Consider the following 20,655-nt stretch of genomic DNA (forward strand, 5'->3'; position numbering starts at 1 on the left):
TGTGCCGCATACAAATTGATGGGCAGGGAGAGGAGATGAAATATTCTGAAGATCCCTACGGATACAGTAGTCGGGCGTCGTGGTACATGTTTGATCTGCTAGTTTTAGTCGAAGAAGAAAAAGAAAAAAGGCGGGTAAATCTGCAGTCGGCTTGTAATACGGACTTACGGACTACATACCTAAGGTACACCTACCTACCTTACCTACCCTAGTTTACCTTATGGTTACGACCATAGTCCCAGCCGCCTCGCCTAATCAAGGTAGGGTAGTTGGGCATTTGCGGTGCCGCAAGCAAAGTTGTGCAGTGCAGTGCAGTGCAGCGCAGTCAGTACTTTTAAACGGCCATCCAAAGACGAGGGTAAATAAATAACGGTGAGATAAAAAAGAAAATAAAAAAGAAATCAAAGATATCGGACGGTTTAAAAACGACCCAGCTCTACAAAACAGTTCCATGTCGCGGCAATTGCACGGCTCACAGCTCCTGTTGCTATTTCTTGCTCGTGTGCATTGATTCCCAGAATATCCCTACTCCGCTTCTGTCTCTGCCCGGTTGCCGCCCGTTGATGCACATCCCTGCCGTCCGCTGCCAAACGCTGCCACAAAATGCTTTTCCCCAGCAGAAACAGCAGGTTCAGTCCATAACCCCTTGCCCAAACGTCCGAACCTAGTGGAGTCGCCTGGTATCCCGGTAGTTACACTAGCACAGCTTCCATGTTGGCAGTGCTGGCCAGAACCCCTGCTCACTTCAACCCAAACCCAAACCCAACCCCTCCAAGCCCACCCTCCACTGCCGCCATTCTCTCATCCGAACCAAGCAGAGCAAAGCGGGCGAGCAGACCACATTTGGATGACGACGTTTTTCTTTCCATCCATCCTTCTTTTTTTTGCGCTGTTGTTCCCTGCATCTCCGTCTGAGTTTGTTCGCTGGCTTGCGACTTGACGAAGACCCTGAAAACCCCCCCTCCCTATATTCGGTTCTTATCGTCTCATTTCTCCAACGTTAAGTTGGCACTTTTCTTTTCCTTTTCATTTGTCCCTCTCTAGGACTCTGCAGTATTTCGCTCCTTGTCGCTTGCTTAGATAGCTAGCTGTCAAGCAGCAGCTGTCGCAGACCAAACCTTGCTTGGTCTGAGCCGGGACAACCCAAGCAACACAACACACCTTGAACGCACAATCGTCCGAACACACCGCGATCTACTGCACGCTTTCACCTGCACATCGAGCTTCCAACTACCGCCATACGTGTTCATCAACAACTCGACCTTCTCCTGCACAGACTTTACTCGTCTCTTGAAACCTCTAAACCTGTCGGAATAGACAGCCGCGCGCTCAGCAACGTGCGTCAGAGAAGCAATCAGAGTTCAATAAAATCCGTTGAATTTACCTTTTAAGTCTTAAGCCGTCACAATGTCGCACCGCGATCGTGACATCTATGACGACCGCGAGTCGTATTACTCGACGGGTCCTCCCCGTCGCTCCCGTGCCGGCTCTGATACGGACCTGTATGAGCGGTTCCAAGAGGTTCGCCGTGACGACAGGAGGATGCCTGTACGGGAGCGCGACCGGGACAACGACTCCGACTCTCGCCTGCCCTCGTTTATGAGGCGCGAGGAGTCTCGTCGTCCAGTAGAGTCCTCTGGCCCGCTGGTCCTGCGCCAACGTGAGGTGGAGACTGTTACGAGGCCACAGCCCAGGTCGCCCAGCCAAGTCCGATTTCAGGAGGAGCGCAGTTACATCCGCCGGACGAGAAGCCCCAGTCGCAGTCCCAGCCCGCCCCCAACCAGAGAGAGGATTGATGTCAGGGAGACTAGGATTATGGAGCAGAACAGGAGGAGCCCCTCGGTCGAGCGGATTCGGAGCAGCACGCGGATAGTCAACAGGGAACAGGAACGGGAGCCAACGCCGGTTCGCATTGTTCGACGTGGTCGGTCGCCCTCGGTTGAAAGAGAGCGCATTCGCATTATTGAGCGTTCTCGATCCAGGGAGCGTCTGCCATCCCCAAGCCCGTCGCCCCCTCCTCCACCTCCTGTACCCGAGGTGATTCGTGCGCCCACCATCGAGAGGGAGGTTATCACGCACTACAAGAATATTGACCACGGTAAGCCCACCTTACTCTTATGTCACTTATAATCAGTCACTAACACACCAACCAACAGGCACCATCCACCTCCCCAAACCGCGCTCACCGCCGCCGCCACGCCCAATCCTCAAACAAACTCGTGATTATGAAGTCACCACCACTCGCGACACCGAGATCGATATCTCCCGCAATCGCGACCGCACGGAAGTTGACATCCACGAGACACGCCGTCGCCGCTCCGTGTCCCGGGATCGTGGCGCTCTAGTTGTTGCCCGTCCACGGAGTCCATCTCCCCCTCCACGTGTTGTCGAGACGGAGCGTGAACGCAAGATCCGCGTTGATATCGACAACAACTCCCGACACCGTTCCACCAGCATCAGTGCTGAGTTCCGCAAGGGCCATGGCCACACGCACTCACTTCCCCCTGCCCGGCGACCCGACTATGCGGAAGAGTCAGACCGTATCACGTCCCGCATCGACAACCGCGGTCGCATGGGTGAGGCGTGGAACGGTGCCACCCGCGATTGGACCATCGTCGACGTCCCTCCTGGAACAGAACGTGTTCGCATGGACGGCGTGGGTGGTGGCGCAGCCGAGGTGACTTGGCAGCGTTACAATGGTGTCCGGCGCGCCAAGTTCATTCCGGAGCGCGAGCGCGATCGCGATGACGACTCCTACACCAGCGTTAGTGATCGGGATCGTACCGAGTCCGATCGTCTCGCAGTCGAGATTCGGGACAAGCGAACGACGGATGTCGAGATTCGGGACAAACGAACGATGGATGTCGAGATTGAGCAAACAACTCGGCGACGATCAAGGCGCCAAGACGAATCGATGTGGACTGAGATAACCAAAGATCTCGTCTGCCGCGAGGCAATAATAGATATGGGTTATGATTTTGAGGAGACGGACCTTTTCTTCTATGTGATGCAATACTTGAAATACGTAAGTTACCAATCCTTTGTTAGAAATCAAATGGCCGTCAGGACCTTTCACTAATTCAACCCACAGGAGGACGTTCTTCGCCTTGTCGAACTGTCAGACGACATTCGCAGGCACCGCAGGAGACATCTGCGCGAGGTTGAGTTGGATCGCGAGTACCGCGACGTGGACTACTATCGCCGTTCCAGCAGGCGGAACGGAGACAAATACTACGACCGCGAGCTCGAGGTCGATGTCGACAGAGAGGTCTATTATGATCGCCGCCCACGTGGCTACCTACGCTAAGAAACGAACGTAAAAAATGTAATGACAAGAGACGGACAGCATCTTTATTATTCTGCAATATTCAGCTGGATGGCCTGGCTGTTTTCTACTTTTTTTGTTCTCTTTGTTTATGAGCCATGGACTGGGATATAAAATCTTGTTTTCTTTTTGAGCTGTACATCTGATCCGCTTCTTGGTTACGGTGGTGGACTATATGTCATTTACCATTTATTTGGGGCTTGATATTTGTTACGACTTGACGATTTTGATGGAACATTTCATTTGCCTTTTTTATACCGTTAGTCTAGACTGCTGTTTATCCAATATATTTTGATCATTATGGAGTATCGTGTCTTTCGCTTAGAATTTAAAGCTTGTCGTTTCTGTCGGACTTACAGTGTGTTTTAATACCTTGTGTTTATTCGAGACAGGACGAAATCATGGGCTATATAGTTGGAAACACGAACTTGCATGGCAACCATGTAAAAGAAAGCAGACCTACCACCAGATTTCGGTCACTCACAGATTTGATACACAGCAAAAATCATTCGTAGAGCGCAACAAGCGTTGCGTAATCGACTGAAGAACAGATCAGGAGTTATATGAGCAGTTGAACAACCGGGAATACGCAGTCGTCACCTTCATAATACAATACAACATGAAACATTACCATAAACGCCATCCGAGCCAAAGAGGAACGAACAATGGCTCCACAGAAAAGCAACAAAGCCGACAACGCTGTTTACGACGCCAGGCCACACACATCCTTCTACATTAGCCCATTCAACCCCCCCNCCCCCCCCCCAGTTTTAAATCCACTACAAGATTTATTAAACAAAAGACCGTCTTCACCGATGCGTGCTCTGCGGCGACATAACATCGCTCCCTCCATCCATTTCCGTTGCGCGCCTCTGCTCTGGCAACTCGTACACGGCCGGGTTGGCATTCATCTCTTGCGGCACGGGCGAAGCGGACGCCAGCGGAGCCTTCTTGTCCGGGATGTAGCCTCCGTAGTGGTACGTGGTCTCGGGGCTGCCCATCTCGCTGCCAAACTGGCTGGTTCCGTTGCTGTGCGGATAAGGGGGCCCACCGTGTTGCTGCTGGACCTGCTGGTACTGGTACGGATTGTACTGCTGCTGCTGCTCCTGCTGCACCTGCTCGTAACGCCGCCTCTTCTCCTCGTCGTCCTCGTCCGCCTGCGCCCTGGCCGCCGCCGCCTGCGTCTTCTTGAGCCGGCGCACGTACCAGATGCTCAGGCACGCCGCGCCAACGGCGACGACTCCCAGGGCGATTCCGACGCCGAGCCCGACCTTGGCGCCCGTCGAAAGGCCGGCGTCGCTGCCGGACTGCGAGTCGGACGTCTCCTGGCCCGTGGACGACCCGCCGTTGTTGGTGTCGTTGGTGGTGGTGCCGCCGCCGCCGCCGCCGGTGGTGGTAGAAGTATCACCGGCAGACGTGATGGGGAGCGCGGCGGCGACTTTCCACTCGTATCCGTTGCCGGAGCTGACCTTGTCGTGCCTGAGCTCGTTGAGACGGCCGCCGACGACGTAGTAGAGGCGGACGTTGTCGGTGCCGCGCTCGTATGCGAGGGCGAGGTCCGAGTCGGCGTCGGCGACGGGCCACTCGTCGATTCCGACGTTGGTATCCTGGAAATCCCAGCCCTGCGTCGTGATGTAGATGTGGTGCGGGCGACGGTCCGAGCCCAGCCAAAAGACGTTTCGCTTGGTGCCGCTGTCGGTCGACAGGGCGAGCTTCGGGTCCGAGGTCCAGGCGGGGAGGCGCAGCTTCGACGTCACGTTGAAGTCCTTGTCCAGGACCAGGCCTGTGCGGTTGGCCAGGCTCGTCATGTTGCCGAAGCCGGAATCCTTGAGGGGTCGGGGTAGGGTTGCTGGGGCAGGGGAAGATTTGTTAGTATATGCAAGCCTAGAGCAAGGCATCCCTCCACTCCCCCATGTCTGGTTTCCCCATGGGGGTTGCTGGGGGTGTTTCTTATGATCTCACGACTCACTGATTCCATGTCTGGCATCATTAGCCGTCGCCCGCGCGTGCTCGAGGTTTTCATCGTCCCTGGGGAACACGACCGAGTAGTTCTTGTTCGAGTTGAAGGCCGCGGCGAGGGCCATACCCGAGGGCGAATCCTGCGACACGATACCGTCGTAGTAGAACTTTGAGGTCGTCGGCCTGAAGCCGATGACGTTGACCTGTTTATTCTCGTCGTGGTAAAACACGCGGTAGCCCTCGTTGGTCCCTTCGTTGGAAAGGAGGACAGATGCCAGGCCCGACTCTGAGTGGACCGAGGACGGCGCATCTTTGGTGATTACTTCGGTGGTCAGGCGACGGAACTTGCCCGTGCTCATGTCGCACTCCTGGTAGGTGTTGACCAAAGAGCCATCTTCGGCTTGGTAGAAAATCGACGCCTGAGGGATTTCTCCACATGAGCACCACTGACCTACAACCGTTTGTATCCAAGCCAAAAGATAGCAAGCAGAAAAAAAGAAAAAAAAAAAAAACGACTTACAGCAGTCGTCTTGGAATTCCACCACCCTTGCCCCGTCAACGAAGTCCCATTGCGCGGCTTCTGAGCCACGTCCAAAACGTTTGGCGGATCCAGAGGAAACGAAGGCGTGTCCTTGGTATTACAGCTGCTGTACGTTATGCCGCCCAGGGTCGCGTTCCACCGTATAATCTGCGGCGCCCTCTTGTCGCCAACCCACCACGCCGCCATCGACGCAGAACATAGCTGCACCGCGAGGGATAAGAGGACAAGGCTCGAGGGCAGTGCCCGGGGACTCGCCAGGGTGACCATCCCCGCGGTTCGTCTTTTGTTTTTTGCTCGTAAACCCTTGAAGCTCTATTGGTTCGTCGTATTTGTGCCCAAAGATATCACCTGAAGAGGCCAACAAGCATATTATCTTAGCGTCTGCAATCTCAAGAGCAGTAGATTCCTTCCAAGTGTTTGCTGAAACCCCGAATGAGCACTTGGATTCAAGTATATGTACTGATTACTGATTTTGAAAAATCCACAGTGAGAATGTTGCAACAGAGAAAGAGAATAAAAACAAAAACTGGAGACAACAAAAAAAAAAATGGTGAGCAGCCTAAAAGTGAGAAATGCCGCCCCAGATCTTTTTCTTCATTGAGGGCCGCAGCTGTGCAAGTATCCCAGAAGGGGAAACCCGTGAGTGGAGGGATTACTACGGTGTAATGAAGGGGCCAGAAATGGATACCACCTCTGCGCTCCAGACCTCTCTTATCGCTGACATGAGAAAACAGAGGCGTTTGAAAATAGCAATAAGTAGCGAGCTTGGCCACGGAAATGTGGTATTGCTTAGTATTGCCCCCCTCAAGCATGTCATTAAAAGGGGATCGTCAGCATCACCTCGAAGATGTCCCTTTGTTTACCACTTCTTGATGCTGAGCTTGGAGTCGATTCCAGTGACAAACTGTAGCAATAGTCTTGACCATCTGCGGGTCTGGGGAACTCCTCACCATGTTGTCCCTCTTTCACCTTTTGCCAATACTTGCTCAAAATGGTTTGGGCTGATGGTGGATGCTACATGGGTTGAATAAGCAACATGCATATTTTGGAGATTTGAGGCTGAGTTCGAACAAGGGTTGAGCGGATGGGTGTGGTGCCGGGGACGCATCTAGCCGCCCAAATTTTCAGCATCTGGGTAGTCTAGCCCCCAATTCTTTTTTAAACGAGAATAGACGGAGTGGATGATAGCCGAGCTTACGGGGTATTCGGGACCGAAACGGGAGCTGAAGATCAAAGGTTGAGGTACAATAGAACAGCGGGGCGATGGAGGAATGATGCCATTTGATGAGAGAAATTGTGTTTACGAGTACACCAATGAGTTGCTTTGAAGCAAATAGGACACGGGGTAAGGATATCACGAAAATTGCAACGCTGGGCTTTGCTCAACCCCACAGCGGCGCGCATAAGAGGACCCCACGCCCTCGTCCCTCGAGATTGAGAAAACATGTGAATGGGACAAGAAGGAAGATTATCCAGACATCCAAACTTGTCGTCATTTGTTGCCACGGACTGCTCGGCTTCCGTCTTCCCATGGATAACTAGAACATAGTCCCGAGAAGTTCAAAAGACGATAAATTCAAAAAGAAGAGCAAAATATAGTCAGCAAAAACGACTTGTAAGACAAGGAAAACACAACCTGCATCGGTGAAGCCATCGTACTCCATACGATTGCAGATCACCAGTCCAATGGGAGTGGAGAAAACATGCCAGCCACACGAAGACTTCTCTCGGGTGCACGCTGAGTAAGACACTTGTCAGAACTTCGGATTCCCTTGCCGTGTGAAAAATTGTGAGAAAGGAAGCGATAAAGACGTATTTTCGTATCTATACCGACAGGACAACAGATAATGGGTTAAAATTCAGAGACGAGGTTGTATTGAAGAGACGCCAAGTTCGCGTGCGCATAAGCGGGTGTGTAGGGCAACAACATTCACAAAAAGAGAACAATTAAGCTCATCGCAATTCAGAAATCTCAAGCCAAGTCCGATGTCAAGAAAAGCCGCCAATCTGAGCCAAGGGGAATAAGATATGATTTCCAAACTTCATATTGTCATTAAACCATGCTTCAGTTAGATTTTTGTGCCTGCAGTGTTTTTAGGCACACCACCAGGAATCAGCACGCCAAGCCAAGCAAGTAACATGGAGCGGATGTTCAAATAACCGGACGGGTTTGTTTCCTACTCCAGTCCACGTTTGACATCTTTAGCCTTGAGCCCCTTCAAAGTGGGCTCAGGCCTTGGGTAAGGGCCTCTGCTGCCTAGAATATCGACGCTTTCCTTCAACTCGGTCCAGAAAGCGTTCAGGGGACGCCGGTTTGGCCAGTCAGTCTCCTTGTCCTCTACATCCTTCATCGGCGTCATGACGACATCAGCACCGCGAATTCCAATGACACCGGCGCTCCTGGGGTCCGCCTTGACCTTTTCATGCGGCTTCGGACCATACTGCTCCAGATGCTGAATACACTTGATGGCGAGTCTAACAGCCCTCGAGCGATCCATCGGAGAGGGTACACCACCCTGTTGCACGTGGCCGGGGATGCTGTCGCGCGCCTCAAATCTGCCGTGAGCTTCCTCACGGAGGATATCGGCAATGAGCTTGGCGTTGTAAACGTTGCTGGCTTTCTCGTTGACAAGAACAAGACGGCCGGCCCGTGACTGTCCCTTGTCATGCGCAAAGATCTTCTTGAGGTGGGTTACATCTGCAGCCAGCATGTCGAGGCTAATCCCCTCCTCGGGGGTGTAAACAGCACTTGCGCCACAGGCCATACCGGCCAATGTAGCCAAGTAACCACACTTGCCACCCTGCGTCTCGATGACGAAGACACGTCGCCTTGTGGCTGCCGCCGACTGCTTGATCATGTCACTGTAGTCTACCAAGGCGTTCAGGGCCGTATCGGAGCCAAGTGAGTACTCGGTACCCGGAACATTGTTGGAAATGGTCGCGGGCAGCAAAGCCATGGGGATTCGGAGTGAAGGGTACTGCTCTTGTGCCATCCGGAGCTCCGAAACGGCCTGGAAGGCCTCAAACCCACCAATGACAAACAATGCATCAAATTCGTACTGCCCAATCAGTTTCGCGATCAGTTCCATACCTGACTGGCTGGGTACTTCTCGGTTCGTGCCGATCTCTGATCCACCCCTGCTTGCCCATCCGTCCACCTCAAGACGATCGAACGGCCGAACGGCGCCAAGGGGCTTGTCGCCATGATGCCTCGCGAATCCCGCAAAACCGTTATGAATAGCAATGGCCTCGTGACCACGGGCTTGACACCACAATACACCAGCGCGTATGGCTGCATTCATGCCACCTGCTGGAGCACCAACGTTGATGAAGGCAATTTTCATACGCTTACATGTCGTTAGCTGACCGAGAAAACACCTCAAGTTCGACAGAAGCCAGGGGGAGCGCTTACCTTCTCGTTTGGCAGAAGCAGGGCCGGTTCTGGAGTGGTCATGATTTGAAAGGATTGGTACTGTTCTGCGAACTCGGAATCCCGAAGCGACATAGCATGGTCGAAATCTTGAGCCTCAATCGCTGTAGCCACCTTCTTCGTATCCTTCACTGCCTGCATCAAAGGCTTGCGGACAATCTTGTTTTCGTTTACGGCGATAAAGCAAGTCTCTGTCTCGGGTGTTGCCTCGATGACAGCCCTGACAGCCTCCACACCCATCTGTGTTGCAATGATACGGTCGTAGGCAACCGCACGTCCACCACGCTGGACGTGTCCCAGTGTAGTAATTCTTGTATCCAATGCCAGACCGTTCTTGTCTGCCAACAAATCCTTGACTTCCTCAGGTGTGATTTTCTTGCCACTGCGGTCGTTGGCACCCTCGGCGATAATCACGATGGTCTTGCGCTTGCCCAATTTTCGGTGCTGTATGACAGTGCAAAGTTAGCTATCGTAAAGACCAGCTGCGAGATTATAGAGTGAATTAGACCAACCTTTTCCACTACGGCATACATCCCCTCCTTCCAGTTGCCCTCCTGAGGGTGCTCCGGGATGAAGATGAAGTCAGCTCCAGTGGCAACTCCTGCGAGCAGTGCGAGCCATCCACAATGCCTTCCCATGACCTCGATCACAAAAGCTCGGGAATGCGACGCAGCTGTGGCCTCGATGTAGTCGACCATCTCGCAAATTCGAGACAGAGCTGAGTAGCAACCAATCGTTGCGTCCGTCCCAGACAAGTCATTGTCGATCGAGCCCACAAGTCCAACGATGTTGAGGTGCTGGTACGGGGTGATCTGCTCCTTCTTCAGCTCGCCCTTGCTCACAAGCTCCTCCAGCAACGATGGCCACTCAGCGCGGAACTTGTCGGCACCCGTCAGAGAACCGTCTCCACCGCAGATGATAAGTGCATCAATGCCGTTGAGAACCATGTTCTTGGCCGCGGTGAGACGTCCGGGTCGCTCGTAGAACGCCATGCACCGTGCCGTACCAATCAGGGTTCCGCCCTCGGAGAGCCAGCCGCGGACATCCTCTGCTTGCATTTGCCTGATGAATTTTCCTCCTTGCACCAAGCCCTCGTATCCTTCGTAGACGCAGAATGCGTCGCAACCCAGATGTATGGACATGCGGACAATGGCACGAACAGCTGCGTTCATGCCCGGGGCGTCGCCGCCGGACGTCATGACGGCAATTTTCTTCTTGGGCGCCATGATGAATTACGTGTCTAGGAAGGTAGTCGTATACGTATGGACTCTCGATCGTTTCGTTTGCTCCTGACGAGGTCTACAGGGTATTTGAGAAATAAAAGAATACGGATTCTAGGTGCTGGGGTAAAGCAGTCAACGTAGGGCGCAAAAGAAAATTTGGACACAACAAGAAGCCCAAGAGATCGTAGATGCGAGTATGGGCTGTGCCAAGAACGTGGCTGTCTGTTCAACAACTGGAGGATGCACCAAGCTGACGTCGGTGCCCCACGAATGGAATTAAAGAATAGGCTACTATCTTATCGGGAGTCGCGCGGGGAGCTCTTGACCAAGCTGCCAACACTGTGCGTGTGGCCTGATTTCTGCGAATTTATTGGCTTCCATTGTGACGGACAGGGCACACGAAGGTGCCTGCCGCCAACCTAAGCCTGGGTCTGCGTGGGTAAGATTGTTGGGTCGCAGAAAAAAAGTTTTGCGGGATTTACAATGGTAGTGGGAACTCGTTGCTTCCATGATAAAATTTTCTACGAAAGCGTACCTGGGACTGGAGGGGTGACCCTTCCATTGATGGAGATTCGATGCTAATGACGAAACCTATTCCACAGTGGATTTCCACCTCGACGGGAGAGTGCCCCTCCATGCATGTACGTCAGAGCTTCTGTCAAAAGTCACTGCGTCATTGGTAATTTAACACTATTTTGACAGTATATTTTCTGGTAGTAGCAACACAATATTTATGTGCCGTATTCGACGTAAGGCTGAAATTTTGGCGCTCAATTGCAGCAGCTAATGGCATTTCGATAGAAGGCATTCAGCAAACTGAGGAATCAAAGCTGGTCGGGCGGGGTGCAGGTACTGCAGCTATGCGCAATTGTTACTGTTGACTGTCTCAACTTCGGGCTGTTATCGTTATCAGACAGTGCCCCACCAGACAAGCCACACGCCACTAGCTTGACCCATTAATAGCCGTCAAAGATCGGCAAGGGTCAACGACCTGCAAGCGCGTCGCGCCGAGTCCAAGTTTAATCCTCCCAAATTCGATTGCACAAAGCCACCTAAACGAATACAACTCGTTACACAGAACTCCATAGGCTTGGCGGAGGAAACTCGCAGAGTCACGATGCCTCCACCTTCGCCGTTCTCTTTGCGGCCATGGCCCACCGGTGACAAGAAGCCCAAGACGATGGGCGAGTTCATCGCGCGGGCCAACGCCGGACCAGGCGGCTTTAGGAGTCTCAATGCCGATGACCTCCGGGCCCAGATCGAAGCTCGCAAGACGGGCGCCACGCCTGCAGAGCCGAGTACCGAAATGGAAATCGACGCGGCCAGCGACTCGGACGAAGAAGGAGACGATCAAACCATGACAACTGAGGCATTGAGAAAAGCTCGAGACGAAGTGTTGAAGAACATCGAGTATGGCTGCCAGAGTAAATCCTGTTCACGAAAGGCAAAGAATGAGCACTAACATATCCCTGCCTTCATCAGAATTGCTCACCAAAGCGCTATGATGACCCAGGATTTGGTGTCTCTGCTGATGTCCAAAGAAAACCCCACGACCGCCAAGACCACAATATCCCCTCACATTGCCTCTCTCAAGTTGACTGGGACATTGGGTGCCGACAAGCTAGCCGCCCCCCAGACTAATGCCGCCAGGATACTTGATGGCAAGACAATGGCTACGGGTTGGAAACTTATTGAAGTTGACAAGACTGTAGAATCCGTTATGGTGGCTGCGACCCGGCTCCAGAAAGAAATCTCGCTTGAAACGGCATACTGGGCAGAGGTTCTTGGCGTCAGTGAGAAGGGCTGGTCTGTATGCCGCCTGCCGTATGAAAAACAAACCTTGGGTGTCAGATTCGGGTTTTCGGAGTGTAAGGAAACCAATTGTTTCTCTAATGACACCAACAATATAACCAGAGAAATTCTGCTAACTGAATGTATTTGGCTTAGCGACCCCTGAGTTTCAAAAGAACAACCTAGCTCCCATGCGACGAAAGGCCGACGGCTCTGTTGATCTTGCTGCGGCCAGTGTAGCACAGAGCCAACGGGTACGTGTATCGATTGAGAGGGATCAGACAATAGTTGGTCGCTCTGCTTTGCCGAGCCCAACTCCACCCGATGCGCCCCTTGAAGCTCGTGTTCTCGAGGCCAGGAACACCATTTTTCACCAAGAGCTATGGCATGAGATCAATCGGGAGGCTCGTACTCTTTTGGCTCATAACGTGCGTCTTGATGGGTCTACAGTTGTGGTCGAGATGGACAAGAATACCAAAGCTGTGTTCAGTTTGGTCACACTTGGCGAAGATGAACCGGCGGCAAACACAGGCGGTGACAGGTCCACGGAGGACATTCTTGCTGAGACTGTCAGTAGTGCGCTAAGCCTGCTCCTATCTCACGCACATCGTCTCAACATGCGCATGCGATCACAACCTGGTCCTCCGCATCTGAGGCGATCACGTCTCGGGCAGCCATACGCATTGATCAAGGGTGTTATGGCATACTTGGAGTACGAGAACTCGGTTGGAAATGCCACTCGTTTTATGTCGGATCTCACCATAGTCCTTCAGTCTGCCGGTTATACGCATGCGTCGTACACGCTGACCGAGCCTTCCATCGCGATCTCGAGCTCCTCTGCACGTCACGCGTCGTCCTCAGAGGCTCTTCTGAGCTCACTCACTACCCCTCGTGAATTTCAGCTAGAGCTGACGATGACCCCGAAAGCCCGAGTCCTGGTCAGCGGAACAACGATCCTTTATCCCAACCTTCTCACGAGTTTCAACGTCAAGCTTTTGCCGCCCTCTGATGATGCAGACGCTCCAGAAGACGAGCCGCCCCCATCCAATGTCTTGCGCACTCTGTTCCCGCCAGCGGAATTCTATCCCAACTTCAGGGAGGTGATGCTATGGATAGCAGGTGCGGTCCCAAGAGTTATGGCCGACGAGGCAGAGGAGTTTGCGTTCAAACTTGCCAAGCTCGCACCTGCAGATTCGGAAGAGCGTCGCGACTTTGTAAAGTCCATCAGCGGCATTGCCGTGCACGGCACCCAGCCGGATCAATCTGATGTCAGGTTCGAAATTCGCCTTTCAGGCATCGACTTGAAGAGCGGAGGACGGGAACCAGATGCAGAAAAGAGGCTATCAGGGCAATATACACCTGAATTACATGTCTTGGGGAAATGGTCGGTGCCGGGTGGCAATGGCGACTCTTTCAAACATGAGTGGATCTGGTCGGTGGATCGCCAGGAAAGCAGGCCTTTGGAGGAGGTATACCAAGGAATTCTGAGGGGTGATCTTGTCTTGTGAACAATTTATGTACGTATCCAGACTATCTAGTACATTGGCTCACTCGGGAGACCGTTTGGATAGTCCAAGTTCACAGTACAGTGATATGCTTGTAGTCAACACTTGACTCTCTGCCTTTTATCTCTCTTATTTATTTCATTAGTTCTGTCTCCATCTGCTGCCCCAAACAAATCTGGCATTTGCAAGCTCTTGGTAACCAAGACATGCGCGTTTACAACTTCGAGCTGTTTGATCCACTCTGCCTTACGTAACGCCATTGTCCGCCCAACCAAGTACAGCATCAACTTCCGCATTCAGAGATTTTATGGTCATGTCAGGTTCAGGCTGAAAAATAAAGGAAGCTTACAACTCACAAAAAAATATCATCGCAGTGTCCAAAGGGTACTGGAGAATCTAAGCCAGGGAAATCGCAATCTTGCAAATACATTTCGAAACAATACCAAACAAAGAAGATACAACAAAAGCCTCACATCAAACAATGGCAAGCAACGAAGCATCAGCCCCAGTCACAGACTACGACAAATTCATGGTCGAGGGCTGGGGCAGCGTGCAAGAGTTCCTGGCCGCCTTCAAGCTGCAGCCGGGCGACATGGCCAAAGCGCACCGCATCATCGACGAGATATGCGCGCCGCACCCCGACGACGAGGATGTGGACGAGGATGACGACGGCGCCATCGACTATGACAAGTTCATGAAGGACGGCTGGGGCTCTGCGGACAAGTTCTTGGCGGCGCATGGGTTGAAGGCGGGCGAGATGGACAAGGCTAGGAGGATTATCGATCAGATGTGTGCGCCTGACGAGGACGAGTGAAAGTTTTTGTTTTCGTTCTTTTACATTGAAAGGCAACGATTGGAAACCAAGATGCTCTGGCATCGCCCGAACCAAGATGGGATTCATCTACAAGTCACGCGGCAAGGCGGATGTGTAGACTGTTTGATCTGCTTCATTGGTGTGCCCTGGTTTGCAACTACGGTGCCTAGATGGATCTGGGACTCAAGAGTCATATATTCCCAGTCTTGGCTAATCCCAAGCCCCCAGACTATCAGCCGCTATTTGGCTCGAGGCTTGGAAGAATCAGATATATGAACACAAGGTTGATCAATCTGGCGGCAAGCAGCCTCCAGAGCGACACAGTTACCCTTTATGATCTCGAAGAGGCAAGATCAAAATCAAAGAAGAAGAAAAAATACTCAAAATCGAACGGTTATGTCCTATCTTTCTATTCTACTGATTTTTTTTGTGAAAGAAATATAATGTTTCTGACCAGGATGTCTACCACGATGATCCGATGGGTGGAACGAAGAAACTCCGCAAGTCCAGGCTGGCATCAATCTTCAGCAGCTAAAAAAGCAAACACATTGGTAGCCCGATATAGCCAATGGCAATTTCTCCGTTGTCGGGTAGACACCAGCAGAAACGACCCCTCCCCCACTTTCTTCGAAGCCTTGTGGGGGTGCCTCAACAATCAGTATCAACAACACGCAATTTTGTAGCAATCTGTGCCATGCTTGCTGACAGCTAGGATAAATACCATTTTCTGCATGCGACGATTGCCTGCAGGAGGCTGGAGCGTCCCGATGCTCGGTGCTCGGCGACTTCAGACCCGCTCAACGAACCCGGTTCAGTCCGCGAAAATAATTACAGGAACAAGACGCAGACTTTGGTTCATAGGTGGCTTTCTAGGGTTCATCTTGGTTGATCTGATCTTTGCAAAAGATCCCTATCGATGCCCTGAATTTAACCTTTTTCAGATAATGCGTTCTTCCGGTGGCTTGCCCGAATCTGGTGTTACAAGGCCTAGCTAGATTTAGTTCTGGGTGGTCTAGGTAATTACAGTGCTGGGCTGTAGGTGCATTCAACAATGCCGACCAGCTGGCAGCTGGATTGCTTCTCCACCCCGAATGTCCGTCCGAACTGGCCGGTCTCCATGTATCCTTCCCGCCCGCTTTCCATCATCCTTTTTTTACCGTCCACAGAGTTTAAGTAGAGCAACCACCGCAACCGGGGTACATTAGCGTGTGCCTTCTCCGTTTCATTCTCATGCCCCTCAACCGAACCGCCCCGCAGTTCATTCTCCCATCTTTGGTGTTGACTCTGCCAAGACCACGAATCTTTACCCTCAAACAAGTCAATCTACATCTTCAATCCATCAAGAAACTGTCCTCATACACATCATCCAAAATGTCCGGCACAAGAGTTCACCGCGTCACCATGTTCAAGCTGCCCAACCAGGAGGACCAGCAGAAGCTCCTGGCGGCGTATGAGCAGTTGGCCAAGACTCAGTCCAAGGTACAGGCACATACATAACCCATGTTTCTCACTTTTGGCCCAAACTACACAGCCATAGAAACTCAATTTATTGACAAAAATATCTTCACTTTCCGCATCAGGATGGCAAGCCGTACATCCTGTCCCTCTGCGCAGGCGCGGCAGCCCCCGACGCCAGGTCTCAGGGCTACACCATCGTGGCCAAAAGCGAGTTTGCCAGCGAGGCCGATATGAAGTACTACGACGAGGAGTGCCAGGCACACGGTGAGCTCAAGAAGACGGCCCACGGCCTCACCTTGGCTGACAAGCCCTTGACTGTCTACTTTTCGGGCTCGCCGCAGCTGTCGGTCTAAGTTGAGAGGGAGAAAACTCCGGTCACTGACAGGGAACCGAGCTGTCTGTTTTTTTTTGTTTTTTTGTCGGAGCGTGACTATACTCATGGACTTGTGTACAGTGTTTATATTTCCAGGATAGGAATCATTTCTCCGAATATGCATTCGCCTTCGTGGTCACCCTGCTTTCATCATAGGTGACTTTGTTATTGTAACAAAAGGCTTACCTACTTGTTACTTGGCTGATTTTGTAGTCTCACTCTTCTGGCGCTGCGTTTTGGATGATAAGCATAAATATGGTTGCACTGATAGGGCTGTTAGTCACACATGCTCACGGGGTATAAAAGGATCAAACTTCGCCCGCAGGGAAATCTTTTGCTCGAGCAGAGAAACAAACCGGCGAAGAACAACAACACAGATATTAACCACTTGTGCAGGATCCCAAGACCGCAAGACAATTCAAGATGAGCACCAACAATAATGTCAGGGGCGGCGGTCTTTTGGACGAGCCCACCCTCGAGGAGCTCAAAGCGGTGGGCACGAGACAATCCGCACTTTGCGAAGCCTGGCTCGAACAATTTGATCTCGACATGGAAGCCATGACTGACTTTGCTGCCGTGAGACTTGATGCCTGGTCCAGGAAGAACAAGCTGGGACAGATGGATGCTTTGTCAAAACTGGACCGGCTCGTCGCGGATAGTTCCCAGGGTGGTGTGGGACTGAGCCCAGAGGAACAGGCCAAGGTAGACGAGCTGCGGGAGCTGATCGAACAGGCTTGGGCCAGGGCCATCTCCGAACTCTTGACATTTGCCAAAGATTCGAGGTTTTGGTCGATGAAAACCCGGGGGAATGCCATGGTGGTGAACAGTAAAATGGACGCCATCACCATTGCGCTGGAAATTCTAGACAAAAAGGGTCTGGAAGGGTTGAAAGAGCACCCCCGTGGCACCCATGTCGGTGATATCTTGGCTTCATGGGATGAAGATGTCAAGATGAGCAAGCTGGGTTGGTCTTTTCAGAAAGGCCATGAACACCTGGACTTGCCCCGAAGGGCCTTTCATCCGGACATGGTGGAAGAAAAATATGGCGTTAGCGAGTGATTGGGGCCAAGGTTTGTACCATAGATGAATCAGTGGTACTTGGTAAACTGAAAAAATCAAGACGAGCTGGCGGCCTGTGAAGCAAACTGACAAGCCAGGAAGCTAACAAGCCCGTACCCGGCTATATCACAACAGCCAAAAGAACAAAAGAGCCTCGATCCACATGCAAGGCTATAACTGCTATCAAAACGAAGGTGGAAAGAGAAGCAGGCAAAAGCTAAAATAAAATAGACACAATAGCAGAAGTGGTTATCCATAAGTCTATAACAGAAACGGAAACCAAGCACCCACCTTGCTGGTACTCCATCACACCCTCGACTGTTTTGGTCTTGTTCATTTCTTTTACCTAGTCTACAGCAGAAACGTATCTTCTGAATCCGCAGAAAAGCCATTACTTGGCTTGCTGGCGCAAAACATGCCGGGTTTTCTCCTCTTTAGAATTCATAAAAACACAACATCAATTGGCGCCGATTTTTCTCTCGTGATCCCTTCGGTTGGGCATGTGAGGGACTGCTTTGTTCATTGTCCGTGCTTAGTTGCATATCTCTAAAAAGCATGTCAGCTGCAAACAACAAAGTTTGTCATTTCACAAGAACCGGACACTGAACACCAATACGCCCATTGGAGCGCAAATTACACTCGACAAAGCCTTCCGTTCTGCGTGGGAACCCACTCCCTCTGGCCCGTCACAGTCCACTCCTCCGACCCAACCCCCTGAGGAACGTAAAACAACCCATCCGGATCCAGCTCCCTCTTCAGCTCCAACAGCCTACCGTAATTCTCACCCCAGAACGAGACCTGCCAGTCCGGCTCGTTGATGTCGCTCTCGCTCAGATACGTCCCGGACCCGGGACTCGCCTCCCTCAGGCCCGCGACCCAATCCGTCGTCAGCACCTCGCTGGCGCGCGCGTTGGCCTCCCAAAACTCATCCCCGCTCCCCACCCAGTTGGTTCCCAGTATGAAAAACCCGTACGCGGCGCGGTAGGCCGGGTTGACGGCGTTGGGGCCGGCGACGGAGACGCCCCCGACCTTGATGTTGTACCCGACGAGGAACGCGCCCGACTCGACGGCGTGCCGCACCGCCGCCGCCGTGGCGCTGAGCTTGTCCCCGTCGGCAAAGTTGGCGCGCGGGAGGAGCCGCGACCCGGCGTGGCCGCTCGTGCGGCCGACCTCGTCGAGCGGGAAGTTTGCCACCCAGGCAGTGTGGACGCTTGGAAACTCGGTGATGTTGGGAGTGACGGTGATGTTGAGGTCGGCAAGGTCGGCGAGCCACGGGGCAACCAGGGTCTCGAGCTGGGCGCGGGTGTGGTTGGCGCCCCAGAAGGGTTGGAGGATGAAGGAGGTGACGCCGGTGGTAAGGTCTTTGGTCATGAAGAAGTAGCTCATGGTTCCTGCGTCGGCGAACTCGACGTAGTGTGACATGAAGGCTTGGATGCCGGCCCAGAAGGTGTCGCGTGGGAGATCTGGGCCGGTAGAGACGGTGAATGTCATTGTGGTGACGGTCAGTTTTGGATGGGCCACGACGATGATGGATGTCACCACACCAAAGGTGCCTCCACCGCCACCACGGAGGGCCCAGAAGAGCTCGGGGTTTTGGGTCTGGCTGGCGGTGGTGAATGTGCCGTTGGGTAGGACGACTTCCATGGAGAGCACCTGGTCTGCTCCCATTCCGTACATGCTGGTCAACATGGAGTGTCCACCTCCGGCGGTGTAGCCCCCTGCGACTCCGACTGTCTACGAGAGACGGTCAGCCTTGGTTTAAGCGTCGAGAGATGGCCTGGGAATACAACACGAGTGAGAAGCTTACCCAACACAGCCCACCCACAACCGAGACTCCCTCCTTCTCGGCTGCCTCGTAGATCTGGTACACCATGACGCCAGCACCGAGTTTGAAGGCCGGTCCCTGGTAATCTCCATAGTCAAAGTCCCTCATAAAAACAATATCATCCAGGTTATGCGTCCATATGGACAAGGCACCCGCTCCCACAGACTTGGCAGCAAAGTCGTGTCCGGTGTTCTTGACCACAAGCCGCATGTTGGTGTCGCGCGCAAATTTCATAGCCAGCTGGATATGCTCCACGCTGCTGACATTGACCGAGTAGGAAGCATACCCGCCCAGGGTGCATGTGTCATTCCCGATGCTGTGTCCAGTCGGTAGGCAGGTGAGGCCTTGGTAGAGTGGCCAGACGGCCGAGGTTGGATGTGAGACGCTGTCAGTGGTCAGTAACATTAGCTTACAAGAAAGGTCTCACGCTGTCTGTCTATATGGGTTGGGATCAATGAACCTACTGCAGGTTAGGATTTATCCAGGTATCCTCTACCCGTTGGCATTCAACTGGGTCATACTGCGGCCATTCGGGATCGCAAGCGGCAGCCAGGGGTATAGTCTTGATCAGAGCACCGCCCGTCATAGAGTCAAACTTATCCCATATCTCCTGGCTTGGATAATCGAAATCTCCTGGAAAGACTTTACACTCTCCCGATCCACCTGCACGCTTGGCCTTGTGATAGAACGAGAACAGGGCAGCATCGTCGGTGGCCTCGAGAGCGTCTAGCCTCGATCGTGTCAGGTGGACAGACTCCCATTCGAACAGCGGCGCTTCTCGCTTGACCAAAGAACCAGAGACTGAACCCGCGGCAGAAAACAAGTCTGTTAGCGGCTGCGACTTTGTTCCCCCTCACTGCCTTGAAACAAGTTTATTAATCGACAACGGACGGATTACGGAGTGTTCCCAATCTCACCTTGTCTCAGGCCTAAGAAAACGGTAGCAAGGGAGCCAATTTTTTTGAAGATAGTCCGGACCATCGCGACTTGACTTTTTGATGGCGAAATAGGAGAAAGTCGTATGATGAGTGCGCACACAAGGGGAAAAGCGTGGCTGCTCTCAGGGAAGGGGCTCGATGCTGAATCAAACCATCTCAAATACCTATATATTGCTGCTCCCCGTTCATCTCCCCGCAACTTGTCTCGCCACACCGTACCATTGAGTTGCTCGTCGTGCAGCGGTTCATTGTCCATCATATGCGATGCAACGCAGAGCTACCGCCTGCCATTGGAAGCTTGGCATATTCTTTTCTCAACAAGGTAACCTCAGGGCTGCATTGTAAGCTTATGATCGGCGGATATCATATTTTTTAATCCTCGTCATGACTTGAGAGGAGTCGGAGAATACATCG

At 52.6% G+C, this 20,655-nt stretch overlaps 6 protein-coding genes across 6 annotated transcripts; 4 read left to right on the forward strand and 2 right to left on the reverse strand.

The window, feature by feature from the left end:
• Nucleotides 1-1,407: 1,407 nt before the first annotated feature.
• Nucleotides 1,408-3,307, forward strand: PgNI_10761 (uncharacterized protein; the record flags this gene model as incomplete). Its single annotated transcript, XM_031130734.1, has 3 exons — nt 1,408-2,098; nt 2,157-3,025; nt 3,092-3,307. 3 exons carry the CDS (start codon nt 1,408-1,410, stop codon nt 3,305-3,307), a joined length of 1,776 nt encoding a protein of 591 aa, XP_030979603.1.
• A 3,783-nt stretch (nt 3,308-7,090) lies between these two features.
• Nucleotides 7,091-10,615, reverse strand: PgNI_10762 (uncharacterized protein). The gene is made up of 3 exons (XM_031130735.1): nt 9,768-10,615; nt 9,238-9,699; nt 7,091-9,172 (listed from the first exon to the last, which is right to left on the reverse strand). Exons 1-3 carry the CDS (start codon nt 10,479-10,481, stop codon nt 8,003-8,005), a joined length of 2,346 nt encoding a protein of 781 aa, XP_030979602.1. The 5' UTR covers nt 10,482-10,615; the 3' UTR covers nt 7,091-8,002.
• Nucleotides 10,616-11,414: 799 nt separating this feature from the next.
• PgNI_10763 (uncharacterized protein) lies at nt 11,415-14,588 on the forward strand (the record flags this gene model as incomplete). Its single annotated transcript, XM_031130736.1, has 4 exons — nt 11,415-11,888; nt 11,961-12,346; nt 12,426-13,760; nt 14,242-14,588. The coding sequence occupies exons 1-4, from the start codon at nt 11,596-11,598 to the stop codon at nt 14,586-14,588; spliced, it is 2,361 nt and encodes a 786-aa protein (XP_030979601.1). The 5' UTR covers nt 11,415-11,595.
• Nucleotides 14,589-15,650: 1,062 nt separating this feature from the next.
• On the forward strand, nt 15,651-16,797 carry PgNI_10764 (uncharacterized protein). Its single transcript, XM_031130737.1, has 2 exons — nt 15,651-16,067; nt 16,169-16,797. The coding sequence occupies exons 1-2, from the start codon at nt 15,819-15,821 to the stop codon at nt 16,397-16,399; spliced, it is 480 nt and encodes a 159-aa protein (XP_030979600.1). The 5' UTR covers nt 15,651-15,818; the 3' UTR covers nt 16,400-16,797.
• Nucleotides 16,798-16,842: 45 nt separating this feature from the next.
• On the forward strand, nt 16,843-17,478 carry PgNI_10765 (uncharacterized protein; the record flags this gene model as incomplete). The annotated part of the gene is made up of 1 exon (XM_031130738.1): nt 16,843-17,478. The coding sequence occupies one exon, from the start codon at nt 16,843-16,845 to the stop codon at nt 17,476-17,478; it is 636 nt and encodes a 211-aa protein (XP_030979599.1).
• Nucleotides 17,479-17,804: 326 nt separating this feature from the next.
• Nucleotides 17,805-20,362, reverse strand: PgNI_10766 (uncharacterized protein). Its single transcript, XM_031130739.1, has 4 exons — nt 20,221-20,362; nt 19,768-20,104; nt 19,286-19,688; nt 17,805-19,212 (listed from the first exon to the last, which is right to left on the reverse strand). Exons 1-4 carry the CDS (start codon nt 20,282-20,284, stop codon nt 18,112-18,114), a joined length of 1,905 nt encoding a protein of 634 aa, XP_030979731.1. The 5' UTR covers nt 20,285-20,362; the 3' UTR covers nt 17,805-18,111.
• Nucleotides 20,363-20,655: the final 293 nt, after the last annotated feature.

The sequence above is a fragment of the Pyricularia grisea genome, chromosome VII (assembly GCF_004355905.1).
Source record: "Pyricularia grisea strain NI907 chromosome VII, whole genome shotgun sequence".
Lineage (NCBI taxonomy): Eukaryota > Fungi > Ascomycota > Sordariomycetes > Magnaporthales > Pyriculariaceae > Pyricularia > Pyricularia grisea.

Excerpts from the sequence above, each read along its gene's own strand:
- PgNI_10762 (XM_031130735.1), bottom strand. The coding sequence starts at position 10,481 with ATGGCGCCCAAGAAGAAAATTGCCGTCATGACGTCCGGCGGCGACGCC. Across the intron at positions 9,700-9,767 it reads TGTATGCCGTAGTGGAAAAG|CACCGAAAATTGGGCAAGCG; the intron begins GTTGGTCTAATT and ends ACTGTCATACAG. Across the intron at positions 9,173-9,237 it reads TGCTTCTGCCAAACGAGAAG|CGTATGAAAATTGCCTTCAT; the intron begins GTAAGCGCTCCC and ends ACGACATGTAAG.
- PgNI_10764 (XM_031130737.1), top strand. The coding sequence starts at position 15,819 with ATGCCCCTCAACCGAACCGCCCCGCAGTTCATTCTCCCATCTTTGGTG. Across the intron at positions 16,068-16,168 it reads TGGCCAAGACTCAGTCCAAG|GATGGCAAGCCGTACATCCT; the intron begins GTACAGGCACAT and ends TTTCCGCATCAG.
- PgNI_10766 (XM_031130739.1), bottom strand. The coding sequence starts at position 20,284 with ATGGTCCGGACTATCTTCAAAAAAATTGGCTCCCTTGCTACCGTTTTC. Across the intron at positions 20,105-20,220 it reads TTTCTTAGGCCTGAGACAAG|TCTCTGGTTCTTTGGTCAAG; the intron begins GTGAGATTGGGA and ends CCGCGGGTTCAG. Across the intron at positions 19,213-19,285 it reads TTGTGGGTGGGCTGTGTTGG|ACAGTCGGAGTCGCAGGGGG; the intron begins GTAAGCTTCTCA and ends CGTCTCTCGTAG.